Below are 18,625 nucleotides of genomic sequence, written 5' to 3'. Positions count from 1 at the left end.
TCGTATTTTAGTATAGTATTTCTATTAATAGAAATATGGCAGGAAGATGGTTTGGATGTGCCAGCATCTCTTGGGCGTTAGTTTTGCCATTCATCGGGGATGTGTACTGGGTCCTACCTTGTTCAATGCTGCGTAATGTCATGAAGCCAAGCAACTTGGTTGCCTTTGTCACTCTGACACTATGGCTATGTGGCATGCTTACCTGGGCTTGATCCAGCATGCAGGTGACTCAGTTCTGAGGATCCCAGAAACTGAATAGTCCAAGGGAATGCACATGTCTCACCTGGCTGCAGAAAGATGGCTACTTTTGGGGTTGTGCATGGACTGATCATCTGCTTAGGTGGATGTCAATCAGGACCCAGGTTTGTTCCATAGTATACTGGATGCGGTGACATGCGACACCAGTGCATGCTGCAAGACCTGACCTAGCCTGATGGTTATTGCTTAAGATTGGGACACAGACCAGATGGCAGTCTGCGGTACTTCAACTGAATCCTCTTAATCCACTAAACTGGGTACATCTATAAACCCTGCGGTTCTGGAGGATTCTCAGAGATTGATGTTGTCATCAAGCTTTTGACTATGAATATTATATTACCATGTCCAGTTGTGCTGCTCTGAATGCGGAAATCATGACCCAGGAACTTGCAGCCATGACCTTTTCACAAAGTACAGTAAAAAGTGTTCCTCACCTCGATATCATCAGAACACATACTAACCACAATCGGAGCATACACTGAGGCAAAACACAAGACACCCAAAATGTGCCTCCGTCAGAGCCTCATGATAAACACTCATTGACAGGGATGACATTTGACACTGCCAGAAGGAACTGAGCTGCCATAGCAACTGCTACTCCCTCGGGACACAGACCACTGGACCAAAAGCCAGCACATTGATTTAATGAGACTGGACCACTTCAAGGTCTGCAGACCTTAAAGAGTGTGTCCCTGCAATGCAGAGCTTTCCAAATTTGAAGATAGTCATTCTTGCTGAAAGAAAGGATCATCCAGGTGTCTACCTGGATAAATTGCTTCAGGTGTGGATGTGGGTGTTGCTGTGTGATTGGACGACTTCTTAGCACTGAACAATCAACCACCCTCCAGAGATACAGTCTCAGATACAGTTACTGGCATGGCCAGGACAAAAAAAAAACAGTAGAAATTTGAATGATTAAAGACATTTTCATTGTCCAGTTCCTGCTGTTTTTAGACTTGTAGTATAGTACATCAATCTAACAATGTTGCTGCTTTTCAAGGCAAAGTCTTGTTTCGACGAAGTCACATAAGAGATGTAGCTGTCAGAAGACTGAAGCACCTGGACAACTACTGCAAAGTAAGATAAAAGTTTTATTTCTTGTAATGTCCTCTTAACTGCAATTCTTTGACAATTTTCCATCCATAATTCATCCAAATTTCAATTCAATGTATTTATATTGTGCCAAATTAAAAACACTCTATGTCTCAAAACTTACATTAGGTTGTAGATCCTGAATTACCTTCTACATAGTACATTTTGATCAAATTCTTAAAATGTACCAAATACCCAAACACACATGGAAGAATGGACAAAGTTATCAAGAGGAAGAACCCATTATTTATTTATTTTTTTTACACATAGAGGCGTGGCATCTTTTGATAGTTCAATCAATGACAACTATATTAAGTGTAAGAACCCTTTAGTTTTGGTGTTTTCAGTGTAGATTATAAGAACTTTCTTTTACATCAGTTTCTCAAAAAAAAGAAAAAAAAAGAAAGAAAAATAAAAAAGCTTTAAAAACTTGATAGAATGTACAACCTTATCAAGAGGAATAGCCCTTTTAATCTTTAGTATTGGTTAAGATCCAGATGTGGTTTCTAGAGCTTTTTCAAGTTTCTTTGGCATCAAGAGATGTAGCTTTTTTGTCATTTTAATCAATTTCTTTAAAGCTACGGTTGTGATTTTGATGAAACGTGTCATTTGTACATATATTAAACAAGCAGTCAATTTTTAGAGTGAAATGCACATTTGGTTGAGGATTATGTTTGTCATTAATTCACTATGTAACAGTTAAAATAGGGCTAGGAACACACAATAGTGTTAGTCCCAATGCAAAATTCTAGGATTCTTCATCTTTGGCAGAGGTCTTCTCTTTGAGATTTTATTTGATGTTTATTTAGAAGATTGATTTATCTATGTTTATGTCATAGTCAGTGTGAGTAGTTGAGTTGTGGCAACATTTTTAAGGATGATCTCAGCGTTTATCTTCCCACCAGCTTGAGCAGGAAAGCAACAGCTCTAACTGCAGTGGTCATTTCCTGCCATCGTTAAAAGGAAACAAGGGAAATGGGAGCACATGGGGGTAAAACACAGAATGCAAAGAACAAGACTGAATCAGCAGCACTAAAGTGTAGTTGTGAATGCACATATTGGACATGAATGCCCCCACCCTTGTGCATTTTCCTTTGTTTCAAACCTCACGTCTGATTTCAGGGCTTTCGTCTTTCCCATCCACACCCTTCAAACTCTCCCATATCCTGTTCAGACTGACTGTACCATGACTAAACATTTAAATGGTTAAGCCATTGCAATTTAAACTAAAAACCATTTAATACTATGACTACAGATGTTTATTTATATGCAGTATTACAGTTCAACTCATCACCAAAGAGCTAATTAGCAAAGCTAACTCATTCATTAGCAATTCAGCTAACTTTGAAAACCATTAGTCGACCCATTAGCTTCCACTAAATTTACTTCTGCTAACTTTAAGTCAGCTTACATTTAAGGACAGAGTTTGACAGTCAAAAAGATTCATAAACCCTAAAATCATACATGTTTGTTGCTGAGCTTTTATGCACGAATATGTGAAATCGGCACTTTACGAGAAGGACACAAACATCATGTCGAGGAGATGGAGGAGCAGGAAGTCAATCTGCAGTAAATTCATTAATTAGATGACTAAAATTATTTTCCATAAATAATGATGTTAATATTTCTTGTGTAATACTTTCTGTATTGTGAAAAAAATGTATGTTGAATGTAAACTACTGTTTAATTTCATTTGTTCATTTAATTATTTATGTACATTATGCTCTTGGCACGCTACATTTTTATTTTTTGGAACCTCCATATTTACACTACAACATATTAAAATTTCAGCTTTTTAGGCCTGTTTTTCAGGGTTTTAGAGAAACCTGAAGCTTTAGTGAAATGTTTTATCAGTATATTAAAGATTCTCACAGTTTACTTTTTAGTTAGCGGATTAGCAATTATCGAAGCTAACTTTTAGGTTAGCTATTCCCACCACTGTTTATATGTTCCTTTATTGCATTATTTTCCTGTCTTTCTTCTCACAGGCACTGATGAAACTTCCTTCCCACATTTCCCAAAGTGAGGAGGTTCTTAAATTCTTTGAGACCAAAGCAGATGACCTCAACCCTCCCACAGAGTGAGTACCGCTGTCTGCATACATTAGACATCAGCAGGCATCATCGGTCCATGCGGCAGATTTGATGGGGATCAAACGTTGGGCTCTGGTGGGTTGTAAGAGCTGTGGTAATCCAGCTGCGACAGATGTCTTTCACCCTTGTCGACCTGTCGTAATCCACATGCTTTGCTGTGTCTTACATGATTGATGATGTCCTTCCACAGGGGCCCGTGTGTTATTAATGATTTCTGGGAGGCGACACCTGATCCCTCCTCAGCGCTATCATGAAAAGGGTGACTGGGTTCAAACCTCAGGACAGATGAAGCTCTGAGTTGACCCATTTGTCAAACTCAGTTTGTTGCCAGGGCCCTTTAAATGGGATCTGGATTTTTTTTTTGTTCCTACTTGCTTTTGATTTATGTACAATTAATAAAAAGCAGCATTTATGCTCACTAGTATAAAGTATATATGTTCTACACTATTCCTTCAAAGTGCAGTAAATCCCCTGAGTGGTGTCTCCTGTACCACCAGGCTCACCTCCTGTGACCTCAGAACTCATACATGTTAATCCCATTTCAAAGCGTGGTCCTCCTGCAGACTTCAAACCACCACGGTCTAAATTGAAATGTTAAGGTAAAAGAACAAAAACAAAACATGCCACCTAAGTGCTGTATTATTATTAATGCTGGTGATGTTATTTTATGGTTCTGCTTCTCAAGACTATGAACAATCCTGTGCAAAGCGGTACAATAAGTAAATGTTACATGTTGTGTGCATCATGAAGCGACGTCGACACAGTTTGGATGATTTTGTGTCTGTACACCACCACAGTGGAGCTGAACTGAAAAAAAAAAAAAAATCAAGATGTGATTGCAGTGTTGATATTCATCTTTAACTCAAGAGGTTGAACACACATTACGGCTATCTTGTATATACAGTCCTTCCGATTTGAGAGATCATAAGTCTAAGTTTAAAGAAGTCAGGGATGGCTACAGGAACATTTCCAAGTCACTTATAATATGTCTTAGGCTTCACTGACGTCAGTCATTAAGAAAGTCAAACAGTGTGGCACCGGATGGTAAATCTGTCTGGAGTAGGCAATTGTCAATGACTGAGTATTCATACAAGTAGTCTAGCAAGGAAAGCCACCAACTACATCTCAGAAGACGTCTGTGCCGGGATTGGCGAAACTCTGCATAGTGGAACCTTTGCCTCTATTGCCATATATGCTTACATACATGTATGGATGAGTGTGCGCACTTGACAAGACAGTGAGAATATTATGTATGTTGTATATAAACCATAATCTTCTATATAATCAAAGATTTTAGATTATATGTATGTGAGACTGTATGTGAGTGAAAATATATGTATGAGAGCTGATGTACTTTACATAAGAGTGACAATATTATGTATGTGAGAGTGTATGCACTGTATAAGAGAGTGAGAATTTCTGCATGTTGTGTACAAACTATAATCTTAGATATAATCTAAGACTGTAGATGACATGTATTGGAGAATATATGTAAGCATGAGACTGTGCGTGAGAGTGAGATTAAATGTATGGGAGAATGTATGCACTGTATGTGAGGGTGAGACTATATGTATGTGAAAGTGAGACTATATTTGTGAGAGTATGCACTGTATGTGAGAGGAGACTATATGTATTTGAAAGTGGAACTATGTGTATGGGAGAATGTATGCACTGTATGTTAGGGTGAGATTATGTGCATGTGAGAGTGAGACTATGTATGTATGTGAGAGTGTATGCACTATATGTGGAGCTGTGAGAGTGAGACTAAGTGAAAGTGGAACTATATGTATTGGAGAATGTATGCACTGTATGTGAGGGTGCGACTATATGTATGGGAGAATGTATTCACTTTATGTGAGGGTGAGACTATATGTATGAGGGATCTATGCACTGTATACGAGGTCTGTGAGAAAAGAAGCGGACCTTTTTATTTTTTTCAAAAACTATATGGATTTGAATCACGTGCGATTACATCAGCCAACCTTGAACCCTCGTGCGCATGCGTGAGTTTTTTCACGCCTGTCGGTTACGTCATTCGCCTGTGGGCAGGCTTTGAGTGAGGAGTGGTCCACCCCTCCCGTTGGAATCCCTTTGTCTGACAACTTCCTGAGAGACTGGCGCTTTGCTTGATCAAACTTTTTTCAGAACCTGTGAGGCACATCGAAGTGGACACCATTCGAGAAATTCAGCTGGTTTTCGGTGAAAATTTTAACAGCTGATGAGAGATTATGGAGTGTTACTGTTGCTTTAAGGACTTCCCATGGAGCGGGACATTGCGCCGCGCTCCGAGGCGACGTCGTCAGCCTGTTTCGAGCTGAAAACCTCCAAATTTAAGCCTCTGTTGACCCAGGACGTTGTGAGAGAACAGAGAACTTTCAGAAGAGGTCGGGATCAGCAGTTTATCTGGACATTCCACTGTTAAAGGAGATTTTTTTAATGAAAGACGTGCGGACGGATTCGCACGTTGGCAGGCAGCTGGCGCGGTGCGCCGCCACAGGAAAAACACCTCTGTGTTGATAACCATTTGTAAAAACCAGGCAGCTTTTGATGGCTTTCAGTTGAGGCTTCCAACGGAGGTGTTTTTCCTGTGGCGGCGCGCCGCGCCGGCTGCCTGCCGATGCACCAATCCGTCCACACGTCTTTCATTACAAAATCTCCTTTAACAGTGGAATGTCCGGATAAACTGCTGATCCCGACCTCTTCTGAAAGTTCTCTGTTCTCTCACGACGTCCTGGGTCAACAGAGGCTTAAATTTGGAGGTTTTCAGCTCGAAACAGGCTGACAACGTCGCCTCGGAGCGCGGCACGACATCCTGCTCCGTTGGAAGTCCTTAAAGCGACAGTAACACTCCATAATCTCTCATCAGCTGTTAAAATTTTCACCGAAAACCAGCTGAATTTCTCGAATGGTGTCCACTTTGATGTGCCTCACAGGTTCTGAAAAAATTTTGATAAAGCAAAGCGCCAGTCTCTCAGGAAGTTGTCAGACAAAGGGATTCCGACGGGAGGGGTGGACCACTCCTCACTCAAAGCCTGCCCACAGGTGAATGACGTAATCGACAGGCGTGAAAAACTTTCGCATGCCCACGAGGGTTCAAGCTTGTCTGATGTAATCGCACGTGATTCAAATCCATATAGTTTTTGAAAAAAATAAAAAGGTCCGTTACTTTTCTCACAGACCTCGTATGGGAGTGAGAGTATATGTATGTGGAAGTAGAACTATATGTATGTGAGAATGTATGCACTGTATGTGAGAGTGAGAGTATATGTATGTGAGAGTGAGACTGTATGTATGATAGAATGTATGCACTGTATGTGAGAGTGAGAGTATACATATGTGAAAGTGGAACTATATGTATGTGAGAATGTATGCACTGTATGCGAGGGTGAGACTTTAGGTATGTGAGACTAACACTGAAGGATAGCTTTCACAGCATCCTCAGTAGAAGTCAAAGAAACATTTATCATAATCTTTAATTGTTAGTTAGCTGTATAAAAAACATGGTATTCAGTTTTAAACAAGTACATGATATGAAAAGCAGCCCAGAAAATATTTTTCTGGCAGGAGATTAATTAAGACGATAGTCACAGATAATTAACAGCATAATGCAGCTGGTGATATTTCCATCAAAAATATGATTCAGACCATTTCACTTTTGTTTTTGCCAGCAGGCGTCACTAACACCTGCAGTGAAGCCCTGCTGTTGTCTGCAGAACCATCCGTCTGCTACTGCCACCTAATGGCCAACATGGCTTACTGCTCGGATTAATAAAATAGAAATTTCATTGATATGAGTCTGTCACAAGAGGGCGCTAGTAACTCACCCAAAGGCAGAGGAACAACTGACCTTTTGTCATTGGGTCTCTCTCTCTCTCTCTCTCTCTCTCTCTCTCTCTCTCTCTCTCTCTCTCTCTCTCCCCCCTCTCTCTTACACACACACACACACACACACACATTCATTACACTCCTTTCCTTTTTTTTTCCCATTGAGGCCCTCTAGCTGAGAGCAAAAATATTTCACAAGAACATTTTAACAAAAAAAAAAAAGAAAAAAAAAAGAACACATTAATATTGTTAGACCATATAAATATGCTTTTATTGACTGAAAAAAATCGCAGACAAAATACTTGATCTGTTCATGTGCCAGTCCATGCAGCATTGGTTGCGCAAGTTACCTGCCATGGACTGGTGTCCTGTCCAGGAGGAGGTCTGAAAATGACAGAAAAAAAAAAGGCTGCTTTGACCTTTGACCTTGATGAAAAGGCCTTTCACTGAAGATGAGATCAGTGATTCCACATATATATGTTACACATGCATATGTCAAACTTAACAGATTGAGTAAATACCATTCAGTTTATAGTGACATGTTGCAGAAGGGAGTAATTTCAGATCAAAATCAAGACAATACATCCTCTCCAAAAATCTGCCTGGGGCAGCTTGCTATGTAGTAGACCATGATGGGTGGAAATATTAGTTTAGTTCATTCCTGGTTTTCTTAACCATGTTCATATGATGGAAAGATATCGACACTTGACCCCCATCCCCTGCATCCAAAACCTTCCAGAAAGTATTCACAGCGCTTCACTTTTTCCACATTTTGTTACAGTCTCAAAATGGATGAAATTCATTTTTTTCCTCAAAATTCTACACACAATACCCCATAATGACAATGTGAAAAAGTTTTTTTTTAGATTTTTGCAAGTTTATTAAAAACAAAAACTAAGAAATCACATGTATATAAGTATGCACAGCTTTTGAAGCCCAAAATTGAAGGCCCCGTCACACATAGTACGAAATCGTAGCTGCCTCTAACACCTCACCTGTTGCTACAACTACAGTATTTGCACACACCAGTGGCTGAAAGACAGAGTGTGTGCTGTGAGAGCAAATAATGAAAATGAATGACCACATAACACAGAAGGACTTTCAGACCATGAGAAATAAAATTCTCTGGTCTGATGAGACAAAAATTGAACTCTCTGGCATGAATGCATCATGCTGAGAGGAAACCAGGCACCATCCCTACAGTGAAGCATGGTGAAAGATGGAATGTTCCAAGGTGACAGATGGAATGTTCCATGGAACATGAAATATTCTTATCATAGCACAAATGAAAAAAAGTTAATTTAATTTATTTAGTTAGTTTATATAGCGCCAAATCACATCAAAGCTACCTCAAGATGCTTCACACAAATAAGGTCAAACCTTACCAACCCCATTATTATTATTGTTTGTTTAGTATGCATTAGTTTACTGTATTTCCATATGTTGATTTGTCAACATAATCCAATTAACTACTTTTTGTGCTGGCGTGCAAATCAGACCTGTGTTCTGTCACAATGGTTCCCTGTCCGCTGATGCTGACCCACTGATCCCTGGGGTTAAATCCTGCAGAGGTTAATCTTAGGTCATGGTATGTTTTATATAAAAAGAAAAAAAAAATGGAGCAGAGCAGTTGTTTCTGTCATCTGGTTTGCTGATGAATGTGAAAAAAGGCCTAGTATCACACACATTCCATTTCTAATAGGCACACCTACAATGGGCGGGCCTTTTAGAAATTAGATTTTGCAGTACTGGTCTTTTCTGACAGATGAACCATCAATTTGTAACATTGCTGGAGTAGATTTTGAAAGTATCTCTCCCAAATCCTGGCGACGGTGGCGCTAACTGAAAAATCCGTGTTTATGGAGTTCTCCAAAGGTTAAACCTAACCGCTGTAATCACAGGCACAGCGCATACTGGTAATTAATTTGGACACATTTTCAAAGCTCCCCTTCCTCCCCCCACCTCTTTATCATCCCCACATCTATTTGATTTTACAGCTGATAGGAGGAACGTGCACAGAGCCAGAGTTATGTGCTCAGTCTACTCTTGGGAAGAATATTATTCCAGCTCTCGGATTGAGGTCACGAGCCAGCAGCGCAGGTCAAGCATCGACTTCATCCTCATCATCGCTCCCTAGTCTTTCTCTCAATTTTTATCTCCATCCAACCATATTTTGGCAACAGATATCACAGAATGCATCATTTAATGCTAAAGAAATGTTCAAAATGTTGGATTTAATGTGTTTCATATGTTGTCATATGAAACTGTAAACAAGCTGGAATGTATCGCTGATTTCATGCTACATTACTCCCCAAAATACTTCATCCAGTTACTCAGTTACTATGTGCAGCTCACACAAAATATGCTACATGAGTTTATTGATTGGCTGCATATTACATATTTCACTTACAAGGTGATATTACCCATGGGCATGGAGACTGTAAGGGCTATGGCAATCTGACATTTCACCCCAACGATCCTGACCTTCACTCACATAATTGATCCGTGGCTGATTTTGCCAAGGCAACTCTGGAATCTGCCTAAGTGTGTGCGCCACATTTGATCCAAATTGGGTTGGGGTTGAAAATCACATTCCTTGACATTGACCTTTGCCAAAATGAATTCTTTATGGGCAATTTTGGGGTCAACTTTCAGTGAGGAGGAATAGGTCAACAAGCAAACACGGCCTGACTGGAAAATTACTAGGCCTTTAATCCCGTATTGCTCCCGGTGTGTAGTGAGCGCCTTGTATGACAGCACCCTGACATTGGGGTGAATGTGAGGCATAATTGTAAAGCACTTTGAGCGTCTGATGCAGATGGAAAAGCGCTATATAAATGCAGTCCATTTACCATTTACACGCAGGTATGACCTTCACACCACTGACTAACCTTTGGCAAATTTGACCTTGCTGGGAAATTGTGGAACCTGTTTCCATACAGGGAGCAAGTTTGGTTCAAATTGGAATAAAAACCAAAACACAAACTACATTTTGACATTGGACTCTAATAACCTTGACTCCATTGATTGATTTTTGGCAAATTTGACCTTGTCTGGGCAGTTATAGAATCACTGCCATATGTGTGCCAGATTTGGTGCAAATTGGAGTGAAAAATGGAAACTTTGAACGTTGACACCAATGATTAGGGCCCCTTCACACATAGTGCGAAGGGAATCGTATACAATATGTGTAAAATTGTAGCTGCCTCTAATGCCTCGTACATCTGTTGCTGCAAGTATTTGCACACACCAGCGGCTGAAAGACAGAGTGTACACTGTGAGAGCCCATCGATCCCTCTCGCGGCATGTGTCGGCCAAATTCCAACCGACACACATGAACATCTAACACCGCTCATTTGGCACTTAGAAAATGTGCGGTCATTCACACTATCATCATGAAATCAGTCAGGAGACGATCACTGTCGAGCTGGATGTGAAATTTGTCTAAGTGCCCCCACGAGTGTGGAGTTGCAAAAAGCTCCCTGCAACATATCTGGTGTGCCAAGGGAGGGGGGCACACTTGCATAAAATGCTTATATGTATGTACAGATCTGATCACATGGGGGCCAGACAGCGAGGTCTGATCGCACACAGCACGGGGAGGGGCCTGTCAGCTGATCGCAGCACACTGACAGCTGGATGACAGCTCAGTGCACACATTACAAACACAGAAACCACCACCAGGACAGTTATATAAATAATTACGACAATACCTACATACGCAATTACATAACAAATAACGATAATGAACTGAACGGACGGGGGGGGGGGGGTGGCGTGTCTACCTACAGCTGTGGCTGTAAAGATCTCTGCTCCCAGCTGGAGGACATGTTCCATGTTTGGAAGGACATGAACTTACAACATTCCTCTGTGAGGTGCGTGTCTCTGTCTGCTGTCCTCACGTGGAATTATATAAAACATCTTTCGCCTTTGCGCCAGGCTGCAGTGGTTACACACAGCGCACCTCCTTTATGTCCTTGATTTCAGGCATTTTTCCGCTCAAGTTACAGGCCAGCAATGGTAGCGCAGTGGTAAAGTTTCCGTCTGGTAATCAGAGCTTATAGGTTTGAATCCTGTGAGTGGCATTTTGTTTTTATTTTATTTAAACAGGGTTATTTAACCACAAGGTTCTGTATTGCATCCCCTTTTATGTATTGTTTATATCAACCCAGTGCAGTGGTGGGCACAGTTCCGATAATCCGGTAACAGATAATTATCGAAGATAATGTTTTCATTATCGGATTATCTTTTTAGATAACTTTAAAAACCATTATCGGATAATTATCTTCCCATAAATTTTTGTCTGATAACTTTTAGACCAATAACGTAGTAAAAAAGTGAACAGCGGCAAACATTTTTAAAATTTAAAATCAGTTGAGCACCTTCCTGTTAAAAGTTTCCTAACAGATGTATAGTTCTACCCTCTGCAAACAGAAGAGAGCTGCTTCCAGGAGTAACCACTCTATCCTCTGCAGGCAAAGAAGAACTGGTCACACACACACAAAAAAAAATAATAATAATAATTTCCTTTAACACCATACTGATATGCTGGCAATATCACACAAATCATCCAGAGGCATACATTTTTAACTTATGGTTCAAATTTTAACCAAACTAATTTTGGACAAGTTATTTAAAATTACTGTCATGTCTGAAGTTTTATAAAGTGAAAATATCAGATATATGTTTTAGTTTTAAAGTAATGTGCTAATTTTAAGGTTTTAGTGAGCACATGCTGTGCCCAGCAGTGCATTATGGGTAGGATAGGGTAATCTCAGTACGTTCACGACAGGGCAGATGCATTTCAGATACTCTGTTCAGGCTCCACGGACAACAGCATTAAACGCTAGTGCCTAAAACTCTCATGAATATATTCTCTGGGCTTATAGACGTTATTGTATTTGTGTTTGTTAAATTCCACGCATCTTAAATGTAGCAGACATGGATTATCTGGAATTTTGTCTTGGCAAGTTTTCAAGGCCTGGCCAGTAGTGTTCATGGCAGTTCATGGAAGTATTCGTCCTGAAGCTGAGCCAACACTGTATGATATTTTTAATCACAAGTTAAGTTTTTTCAAACTTAATTTACAGAAACTCTTGATGTGAGACATCAAAGTTTAAAAACAAAACAAAACAACAACAACAACAACAAAAAAAAAAAACATTACAAGACAACTCTGTGTGCTCCAAAAGTGATTGTGGTGTTAAAACTCAAATTCAGCTTGTTAGTAGTTGCAAATGTATCAGAGACAATACTGGAATTTATCGGTTATCTGTAACTTCCGATACATTTTTGGGTGGTTTATCGGTTTAACTTTATCAAAGATAACTTTTCAGTTATCTGATTATCTGTTATTGAAGTTATTTTTTTGGTTATCCGTGCCCACCACTGACCCAGTGACATTCACTAATATACAGCTGTTCTTTATTTTTTTTCCTCCACATCAGCGGCTCAGTGTGGTGCACCATGTCCCAGCTGCTCGCACTGTGTTCCTGCTCGCATGACACCGTCGCGCAGTGTTGTATAAAGTACCAGAAAATCACACTTAAGTAAAAGTACAGATACCCACTAAAAATGACTTTGGTAGAAGTTCAAGTCACTGATTGAAATGCTACTCAAGTAAAAATCTTAAAGTATCTAGTATTTATTGTACTTAAGTATGACAAGTAATGTACAACTAAATGTACTCAAGTATTGAAAATAAAAGTACAAGTCAATGTTAATAATCAAAAACGGACTGATTTTTTTTTTTTTTATAAAAGTTTATCTAGGCTTGTAAATGACTGGTAGTAGTAGTCAAAATACTGAAAATTGTGCACATCACACAAAAACACTTCAGAAACAAGGTTTCAAAACCTAAACGAGAGTAGGCTACTCACTAGGTGTTCACAGGAAACAGTTATTTATTTCTATATGTATTTATTTATTTTCATTGTTACATGGTTTTATATTTTCTGTTGTGTTTTGTTTCATTAGGTTCTTTTTGTCTCTTTCTCTAAAATTGTATTGTAACATTATTAGTCTATTATTATTGACTGTTATTGTCTATTACGAGGTCTATTAGAAAAGTATCCGACTATTATTTTTTTCAAAAACCATATGGATTTGAATCACGTGTGATTGCATCAGACAAGCTTGAACCCCCGTGCGCATGCGTGAGTTTTTCCATGCCTGTCGGTTGCGTCATTTGCCTGTGAGCAGGCTTTGAGTGAGGAGTGGTCCACCCCCTCGGCGGATTTTCATTGTCAGGAAATGGCGGAATGATTTGGGCTTTTTTCCATCAGAATTTTTTCAGAAACTGTTAGAGACTGGCAGCTGGAAACCATTAGAAAAATTGATCTGGCTTTCGGTGAAAATGTTATGTGCTTGGTAGAGAATAAGGAGTGTTACTGTCGCTTTAAGGATGGCCCCCAGCGGCTGTGGGGCGCGCCGCGCTCCAAAGCCACCATCGACAGGCTGAACAACCATTTCATTTCTAAACGGATGGCTGTCTGGATCCGTGACCATCGTGTGCCATTTCTCTGGTTATCACAAGAGCTGGACATCAACAATTTTCCGGCAGATTTCACTTTTAACAAGAGATTTTGTCATGGAAAGCCGAGCCGATTGTGGATGTGCCTGGACATGCCAGAACATGTCCCGTGAGGTTTCATCACGGCGTTGCTGTGCGCCATGCGGCACCACCGCGACACGTGGAATTCCTCCGCACGTCTGTCTCAATGTGCCGAAAAAGTGCTGATGTCCATGTCTTTTCACAATTCCTGTGCTAGTCAGACAACGTCCCGGATAAAATACAGCGTTCAGTTTGGAAATGAACGGCACATTCCACTGTTACAGGAGTTTTTGTCATGGAAAGAGGAGCGGAGGAATTCCGCACGTCGCGGCGGTGCCGCATGGCGCACAGCAACGCCATGATGAAACCTCACAGGACATGTTCTGGCATGTCCAGGCACATCCACAATTTCTCAGATAATCACTCGATGGAAAAACCACCGACAGCTGTCTGAACGCCATCTCAAAGCCGTCCTGTGAGACCAAAACGGAGGTGGTTTTGTCTCGCTCCAGTAGCGAATCCATCATGACGCGCGTAGCCTCTGCTCGGCTTTCCATGACAAAATCTCTTGTTAAAAGTGAAATCTGCCGGAAAATGGTTGATGTCCAGCTCTTGTGATAACCAGAGAAATGGCACACGATGGTCACGGATCCAGACAGCCATCCGTTTAGAAATGAAATGGTCGTTCAGCCTGTCGATGGTGGCTTCGGAGTGCGGCGCACCCCACAACCGCTGGGGGCCGTCCTTAAAGTGACAGTAACACTCCTTATTCTCTACCAAGCCCGTAACATTTTCACCGAAAGCCAGATAAATCTTTCTAATGGTTTCCAGCTGCCAGTCTCTAACAGTTTCTGAAAAAATTCTGATGGAAAAAAAGCCCAAATCATTCTGCCATTTCCTCGCAATGAAACAACGACGAGAGGGGTGGACGAGTGCTCACTCAAAGCCTGCTCACAGGTGAATGACGCAACCGACAGGTGTGGAAAAACTCACGCATGCGCACGAAGGTTCAAGCTTGGCTGACGTAAAAACATATGAATCAAATCCATATATTTTTTGCATAAAATAAAAAGGTCGGTTACTTTTCTCACAGACCTCGTATGCAATTAAGGTCAGAAATGTAGTGAAGTAAAAGTGAAAGTAAGCCGAATTAAAAAAACTCAAGTAAAGTACAAAGTCTCCCAAAACGTACTTAAGTACAGTAGTGAAGTATTTTTACTTTGTTACTATACAACACTGCCGTCGCGTGCATGACACCGTCGCATATGGATTGTGCACGCATGGTCGTCATTTTCGCGGCTTGCTCATATGAGCTGTTTTGCCATGAGTCGCCCAGATTTTTACTTAATCGTACTATGTGTGAAGGGGCCCTTAGTCTTAGGTAAATTTAATCTTGTCTGAAGAATTACAGAACCCACCTACATATTCATGCTAAATTCAACAGACATCTGAGCAAAAAAGTTCAGTTTTGACCTTTTTACCCTAATGACCTTGACTTTTGCCAAAACACACCCTTTAAGTGCAATTCTGGGGCATGCGCATAACAAGTTTGATGAAAATTGGCCCAAGGATCTGGTAGGAGTTGGGGGACAATGAAAGACCAATGTTGCTCAAATTATTATAGTATGACTGCTAAAGCAGTGATTCATTTATTCATTTTTTTATTTTAATTGTGCCTTAACTGGGTCAACTGACTTGTTGTCTGGGACTTCCTGAGAATTTGTGGGACCCCAACAAGTTGCTGGACATCATAACCACCTTATACACTGATACTGTGAGTGCTGTATGGAGCAGAGGCAGAGACTCTGAGTTTTTCCCAGTGAAAACTGGAGTTCATCAGGGATATGTTCTGGCTCCTACACTGTTCAGTGCTTGCATGGACTGGGTTTTGAGTAGGGCTATGGAAACCAGTAACTTATATACTTCTGTTGGTGTGGAATGGTTTGACCTTGACTTCTTGGATGATAATATGATCTTTGCAGCAATCAATGGATGCAGCACTGTAGAAGCTGAGAGGAATCAGCGTGATGGGGTTTGTGATGGTCCTAGATCAAGACTAAGATCCAGGCTTTTAATGACTTCCTGAACTCAGCCATCAAAAGTTTATCAGTATGTGGCGAAAGTGTTGTACAGACACTCATGTCTCTGGGTCCTCAGCCATTGAGATTGAGACACACCTAGAAAAAGCACAAGAAGTCATGAGGTTGCTGGACAGAGGTGTTTAGCGATGCTGATATCTTTGCAGATGAATGAAAGTCCAAGTCTTCAGGGTCCTGGTCCAGCATGCAGCTTGCACCCCAGTGACTGGCTGGAGAAGGCCAAGGAGACACTCACACTTCACCTGCCTGTGGCAGATAGGTGGTTACTTTAGAGATGTGGGGATGGGCTTGCTGTCTGTCTGGGTGGTTGCCATCCATGCCCCAAGGTGGTTCCGTGGTGTTGTGTGTGCTCTCAGATGTGACTTGATAAACTTTGCTTATTCATATAATAAATTGCAGCTATATTTAAGTTTTCTGTCCAAAAGATTTTCACATTTTGTTTTCTGTTTCATACTTGCAGAGTTGTGTCACTCATGATAGTGAGCTTATTATTCCACGCTGGAATTTCCCTGAACATCTGACATGAACTTTGTTTTTAGTAAAGTAATGACATTTCAGTCTGAAGCTGAGCTGTGATGCATTATGAAGAAGCACAATAGAAAATGTCTCATAATTGATCTGTTTCTTGGTCATTCATCATGAATCTGGAAACTGAATAATCTTCTGCCACAAATGACCTTAAATCCAACAGCAGTGGAATAGTTATCAGTGAGCAGTTTTTTGATGAAGCAAGAAATGTGTCTTCATTTAAAACAGGAAAATATTTTAGTGTTTTCCAGATAATGACACATGCTGTAACTTCAATTTCCCTGAAGGAGTCTTCCCAAGGGATCAGTAAAGTTCTATCTAATCTAATCTCTAAACTAATTCCAGATTTCCTACTTTCTTGTTTGTTAAATTAAAGCAGAGATACAACCCTTTATTCTGAAACTCACTAGCATTCTATATTATGTAGACGTGCAGCCAAATACGTAAATATTTTGATACTGACACAATTATTTTTTATAATTTTGCCCCTGTACATACCACAATGAAGATACAATGAAACAATCAAGATGTACTTTTAGTGTTGACTTGCAGTGTTAATTCTAACTAGTGCGTTGCCAGTGGGGATCTATGGGCACTAGATTTACTCAAAATACATCAGCATACCAAACGGTAAATGTCAGCTCTCCCCAGTTTCTCTGTGATCGAAGTTACACGCACGTACACAGAGGCAACTTGATTTTTAATATATAGACGATTTACCGCCCCCTGCTGGAATGGCGTATGAGTCAAGAATTTAATTATTAACGTCCATTGTTCACTGTTGTTAGAAATATCCCTAATTTCTCTAAAAATCTTAGTTCTATCAAGGTTCCATTTTCACAGCGTTCATCCTTGACCTAAAATACGTAAACATATCAAACAGCAAATGTCAGCTCTTCCCAGTTTGTCCATGATCAAAGTTACACACACGTAGTAGAGGGCACTTGGCTTTTAATGTATATGTGATGATTTACTGCCTCCATCTGGAATGGTGTGTGAGTCAAGAATTTCATTATTAACATCCATTGTTCACTGATGTTTCCTATTTTCATATACCTATAAATGATGCGCCAATATGATTGGATAAAACACTAAAGAATAAATAGCAATACACCCTTTTCGCGGACAGGTAATATTTTTCATACCACCCGAGTAATCAGCCAATCCGGACAGCGGAGCGGTGCCACGACGAAGACACACGGTCAGAGGAACTGTGAAATACTGGTGAGTCACTATTAAGAATTTCTTACGTGTCCAACCTCGTAGGTTGATCGTTAAAATTAAATTTGTTAGTTCTAAAAGCCATCATAATTATTTATAGGAAAACGTTCTTTTTTTCTACTAAGGTTTGAACTTTGAGTGTTTACACAGGAGAGAAAAGTCAGAAAATGTTAATGCCTGTTTGAGAAAAGTGTATAAAGTGTGTAGTGAGGGGTTTTACAGCCTTAAAACATCTATAATAATTGTAAAAAATAACGCTGACTACTTTGCGGATTTCGCCTATCGCGGGTTATTTTTAGAACGTAACTCCCTTTTGCAGCCTCGCAGTTTCGCGGATTTTTTTTTTTGTGCAATTTTGCATGCTTCTTCTTCTTCTTCGCTCTATGACTGCTGGGATGGGCTCCAGCCCCCCCGCGACCCTTAATTGGACTAAGCGGTTGAAGATGAGTGAGTGAGAAATAGAATGTAGTTGAAGTGGTGATGTATACCCTCAGTGCGCCAATAAATGCCCCCCCCCCCAGTGCATCGTGACATCATTCTCATAGGTTTTAGTGATGTCATCATCACTAAAACATGTTGTCATCTTAATTGTTATATGCAAGCTTACTATAGTCTCAATAATTGTACGCAATGTTACTGGAGTCTTGATGGAGTTTTATGCAATATTATTAGTCTCATGCAATGTTACTAGAGTGTTAATAGTCTTAAGAAATGCTGCTATAGTCTTAATAGTCTTATTCAGTCTCACTAGAGTTTTGATATTGTTGAGTCTTATGCAATCTTGCTAGAGTTGGGATAGTCTTGTGCATTCTTACAAGAGTCTCGATAGAATCTTATACAATGTTACTTGAGTCTTCATTGAGTCTTATGCAATAGTCTTGATAGTCTCGATAGAGTCTTATACCCCGTCTGGCTAGAGGCTGAATGAGGCCGACTGGCGTCCGAATGAAAGTTTG

The 18,625-nt window shown here is 40.3% G+C and overlaps 1 protein-coding gene across 2 annotated transcripts in view; it reads left to right on the top strand.

The window, feature by feature from the left end:
- LOC117524031 (SH3 and PX domain-containing protein 2A-like) overlaps positions 1-18,625 on the top strand; it is a 142,217-nt gene that overhangs the window by 38,648 nt on the left and 84,944 nt on the right. For both annotated transcript variants that reach the window (XM_034185758.1, XM_034185757.1), the window contains exons 4-5: positions 1,259-1,335; positions 3,339-3,430. In XM_034185758.1, coding sequence (XP_034041649.1) covers positions 1,259-1,335; positions 3,339-3,430 — 169 coding nt within the window. The remainder of the gene's footprint in view (positions 1-1,258; positions 1,336-3,338; positions 3,431-18,625) is intronic.

This window comes from Thalassophryne amazonica, chromosome 13 (assembly GCF_902500255.1).
Source record: "Thalassophryne amazonica chromosome 13, fThaAma1.1, whole genome shotgun sequence".
Lineage (NCBI taxonomy): Eukaryota > Metazoa > Chordata > Actinopteri > Batrachoidiformes > Batrachoididae > Thalassophryne > Thalassophryne amazonica.
Note: the sequence above shows the minus strand (reverse complement) of the source record. Positions and strands in the feature narration are given on the sequence as shown.